The 5017-nt window shown below is 54.0% G+C and overlaps 1 protein-coding gene across 1 annotated transcript; it reads right to left on the bottom strand.

The window, feature by feature from the left end:
• Positions 1 to 6: 6 nt before the first annotated feature.
• On the bottom strand, positions 7 to 5009 carry NT5M (5',3'-nucleotidase, mitochondrial; the record flags this gene model as incomplete). The annotated part of the gene is made up of 5 exons (XM_010291892.1): positions 7 to 128; positions 336 to 450; positions 852 to 912; positions 1376 to 1476; positions 4842 to 5009. Coding segments are annotated over 5 exons (567 nt in total), but the record flags the coding sequence as incomplete, so codon positions are not given.
• Between the last annotated feature and the right edge of the window lie 8 nt (positions 5010 to 5017).

Raw genomic sequence — 5017 nt, 5'->3', positions numbered from 1 at the left:
CCGGGCCAAAAGGGCCTTCCAGTCGTCGGTCCAGGACTGCAGCCTGCGGCTGGGGGGCTTCAGCTGCAGGTGCTTGTTGTGGCAGGCCGTGAAGAGCACGTTCTCCCAGCTGGGGTTCAGCTCGGCCCCTGCAAAGCAAGGAGAGAGGCTGGCACTCTGGACAACCCCTCCGCGAGACGTAGAGGTTGACCTTACTCCAACATGAGGAGCCTGCAGACACAAACCCCTAACGAGAGCCTAATCAAGCGGGGAGGGACCAGTGTCCATCACCCCCAGACGCCGTCTGCCCCTCGGGGCTGTGTCCGGTCACTCCTGCCACCCCGCACCTCCCTTACCTGTTATATCAGGTCTGTCGTCTATAAGCAGGTCAGCAGAAACCACCGTCTTATCTCGCGTCAAAACGATCTGCTCGAGAAACTCGGGGCCGAAGTGCTTCTCCACCCAGGCGTACTGGAAGACGAGGGGCGAGCGGTGAGCGTGGGAAGGCCGATGGACGGGGCAGGGGCAGCTCACTTAGAGCGGCATCAGCGCCCGGCACGAGCCCTGGCACCCACATAGGGACAACATGTCACTTAGCAAGTTCAGCAGTGGGAAGCACTCGGATGCTGCTAGAGCCCAAATTCTTTTAAAGCCAAGCAGCTTTTGACATCGTGATGAAATATTAAGACCAAGCACCTCAGTGCATTCAAATGGCAGAGCTCGGCCAGCAGCGGAGCTGCCGCTCTGCGAAGATGCTTAGGAACAAAACTGGTGGAGCAGGAAGATATCGCTGCCGTTTTACAGCCGGAGGCACGCGGGGGTCGCCGGGCAGCGTGGTGTGGGAGGGGGAGCCGGGATTTGGACCTGCTCACCTTCTCATAAGGGCAGTAGCGGTACTTCTTGATCGGGCTGGTGCAAATGAACACATCGGTGCTGCCACGAGGAGAGAAACAGGGGCAGAGCGTCAGTCCATGGCCAAACACGTTGATGAGACCCTGCTCCCCCTTGAGGTGCACCTGGCTGCCTCTGCGAGACCCTGCTCGGTGCCCGAGCAGGCAGGTGCCCAAGGCAGATCCCCTGCCACACATAGATCAAACCAGGGTGATTTAAGACGTTAATGCCCCACCTCACAGGATCCCACACCCGCAGCACAAGCATGTTCCCCCTTTTGCCACCCTTGCTGGGAGCGGAGAGCTGAAGGGGCTGCGCATGGCTCATTTTCTTGGCAACTGCTCCAAGGGTCGAATCCCTCTCTTTCCTGCCATGCCTGGGGGGCTGGTGGGCATTCTTAACACTGATGTTGCATTCAGCACTTCCGCTGAGAGGAGGATGAGCCTGCAAAGCCACTGCTGCTCCCCCATCCATTCCCCAATACCATGGGCAGGTTCCTACTCACTCTGCCAAATTTGCCATTTGCTTCACAGCTTCCACAGCCCCTGGGAGTGGGTCCAGCTCCATGAAGAAGTTCTTGGATTCCCAGATGCTGATGGCTTTCTCCTGTGAGGGGAAGGAGAAGGGTTACTTGCACAGGGCTTCTTGCTGTTCTTCTCCCTGCATGTGCATCTTCCCCACCCTTTGCTAGGTCAGAGGATGGTGACAGCGAGAAGGCAGGAGTGCTGGCTCCGGTCCCCTCCTGCTAACACACTTTGCCTCTGTGGTTCCTCTGCTCCCCACCTGCTAACCGACACGCATCCCATACAATTTATATCGGAGATGCTCTGGAGTGGGCTGGGTTTTGCCTTTTCCCCAGCCACAGAGCGGATAGCACATTCCTCCAAGGCAAAACGCCGAGGCTGTCCAGAAGTAAACCAAACCCTGGGTCTGCGTCCGGAGGGGCACTTCCACATGGATCCGGCTGACGTGGCCTGGTAACCCCACTGTAATGTGATGCTGTTCAGCTCCAGATGCTGTCTGGCCTATTTGTCTCAATCAGATCACTTAAAATAGCAACCAGGCTGCTCTCATAGGAGAAAGTATGTTACAGGATGAACTACATGTCAGGATGAATGCAGATGCTCTTCCCCAGGGATGCCTAGGCAAGGTCTACCAGGCAAATAGAGCGTCGCCAAGCAAGGGTTTGAAACACTTAACATCCAAGCTGGGAGCCGGGGTGCACACTGGTATGGTGCACAGGGAGAGCAGAGCAAAGAGAGTCCACAGGGAGCAAAACCTTGGGACAAGGGCAGAGTCCAGGGGCTGCCAGCAACGAGCCCAGGCAGCTCCAAGGAACAGCATCCCCTGCACTCCCTCAAGCAGGTAACGGCTTGTCAGCCACCAAGCAAAGTAATTATTTTGCACAGACAGTGGGTCCTCGGGGAGGAGAGCCTGGGCGTGCTGCAGTGTGGCCGCGGGCAGAGGAAGCAGCCGTGTCCCGGCGTTGCAGCACAGCCCAGCAGCTGCACGTGCAGCTGGGAGAAGTTTTGAAGGGAGCCGTGCCCCGAAGGATTGATCTTGAGCACCTCTGTTACTGTATTGGAGGCAAGGGAATGGGGACAAAAGGAACTTTAAGCACATCTGGCTTTCTTGTATTGCAAGGGTACGGAGCGGCTGGCAGAACACCAGGGTAAGGGAGAGCAGCCTCCATGATGCTTATATGCTGGTTCTCACAGCACGTAGCAACGAACAGGCTGGTTGGACACACCAGCTAGACTTGCAGCTCCCTCCTGCCTGATGAGTGGGAATCTAGTGGGTAACCACCACATTTTGCCTTTACTGCACCTGTACTGGGGGAAGAAAGCAGGCAACCATGTGCAACTGCAGCTTTGCTGGGAGGTCCAGGCTCAGGGCAGCAACGCCCCAGAGCAAACACAGGGGCCACTCGGGGAGTCACGTTCTGCTTCGTCCTGCTGGCTGGACGCTGGCTGCACGCCTGGCCTGCTCTCAGGAAGATGAATACATGAAGCCATTACATATTTGGGCACTGAGCATTTAACTTGACATGCCAGAATCAGACCCTGTATTTCTCCAAAAAATCCCAGCTAACATGAGAAGACCAGACACCCAACTTAAAAGGACAGACTACTCATATCAGCTGCTGCACTGTTCCCTTTTGCCTGAGCCACAGCAAACATCAGTGGTTCAGAGGAGGGAAGACAAGCCTTCTTCATACATGTTCAAAATGAAACACACCGATTCGGTGCAAGAGCCAGCAGAAATGCCTCCCGGCACCATGACAAGAACAGCTACCCCAACAGTTTGCCATGGGGCCAGGCAAACATTCAAACTCCAGTTGCTCTGCTTTAGACCGGTGAGCAATGATGTTTTATTTTTAAGATACTGACTGTAGCTGCACAAAAGACATCTGAGAAATGTGGCCTGATGCAGCAAAGCACTTCAAACTGCGCTGAAGTGTTTTCTTACAGCAAGGACTTCTGTAGCTATTCTGCTTCCACTTATGTCAAAAAGCATTTTGCAATCAAGCTCGATGGGGAAAGAACTAAGTTCATCTTGAAGAAAAGACCCACTCGGCTCCCAGAGCCAGAGTAACTCCCTGCGGCACGGCAGCCAGCACACTGTCCGGCAGATGGAAAAATCCCCCAGGATGAAAATCCCACTACATATCAGGCAGGACAGACCCTCAATTTCCTTCTTCTTCTCTCTCCCCATGAGCAATATCCCTGCCCGTCCAGGGCTCCCCATCCTTCCAGATCTGTGTGCTCAGCGTATTGCTGAGCTGTCGTTCTCCCTTTCAGAGCTGGGACCTTCAGCTTGTTGGACTCTCTTGCACCTATTTTCTGCTGTCCTGCAGCAGGTCGATGGTGCTCTCTGACGAAGGGAGACTGGAACGGCCCATGTGCCTGTAGCCACAGAGCGGCTCCTACTCTCTTTACCGCTGGTCTGTAACCACAGGTGAAATCAGGGCTGCCCTGAAGTCGGTCTGTGGAAGTTTTACTACTTGTTCAGCCCAAGGTTGTCGTGGTTTTATGTGATGAGAGCAGACACAAGATGAGCTCACTTCATTTAACACATCCAAAGTAGTTAAGAAAAAACAATGTTATCATGCATTAGCCCTGCCAAACTTTTAGCATCTGCCTTACTGCATGAATGATGTCCTCTATTTGCCTTTCATCAATCCCAGCTAGAGAGGACACATTATTCCTTCAGCTCATTAAGCTGTTTAGGACTTTTCCAGTAGGAAAGTTCCAAACCTTATTCACGCTCCCTTCCTTGTAGCCGTCATACCACTAACGACAACAGTACTTTTATTTGCTGTAACATCTTTCAACTAGTGCAGTTGCAATCCGCAGATGAGACCACAGACATCCTACCGAGATGGTAAACTTGTAGAGGCAGAAAAGGACTTTCTGCAGCACTCAGCTCTTCGCTGAACGATAAGCACAATATAAAGAGAGCCTCTGCTATTAAGCTTTAATGATTAAAATGAATACACTAATTTTCAGGCATGGGAGGAGCTGTTTTAAGTAAGCCCTCACATGAAGCATTATGGTTTGCTCTCAACTTCTCTGTTGCGTCCCACCCCTCACATTACTGTTGAGGAACTAAATAATCCATCTAGGAACAGCATCAATCCACACAGCTTGGCCAAATCAGAGCTAGAAAAACCCACCTATGAAATCAGATGGTCAAAGATCTCCTTTCCTTGCATTTATCTTTTTCCCATGCATGCAGGGAAAAAGAGACAGATGTGCATGGAAACTGCTGGATTTCTGGGAGAATAGACACTGCTGGAAGCCCTCCTGCGTGCAGACCTGTGTCGGTGGGAGCTCCGGCCAGCACCCACAGCCCTCCCCAGCGTTACACCCACGAGCCGGAGGCCAGCGGGTCCCGCGGGACCGGAGCCCCAGCTGCACGGCGCAGAGCGAACAAGGGCCACGCGCAGAGCCGGGGATGCATAGACTCACACTCAGCTCAGGTCCCAGGCGCCCGTATTGCTCCGACACCCAGAAGCCCCTCCGGTCCTCCAGGGCAATGTAGGGCTTGTCGGGGTACCTGGCCCTGAACTTCTTGAGGAAGCCTCCCTCGAAGTCGGCCAGCACCCCGTCCATATCCACCAGCACCCGCAGAGCCCTGCGGGACC

Source organism: Phaethon lepturus, unplaced genomic scaffold, assembly GCF_000687285.1.
Source record: "Phaethon lepturus isolate BGI_N335 unplaced genomic scaffold, ASM68728v1 scaffold30607, whole genome shotgun sequence".
Taxonomy (NCBI): domain Eukaryota; kingdom Metazoa; phylum Chordata; class Aves; order Phaethontiformes; family Phaethontidae; genus Phaethon; species Phaethon lepturus.
The sequence above is the reverse complement of the archived record's forward strand: the minus strand, read 5'-3'. Positions and strand labels throughout refer to the sequence as shown.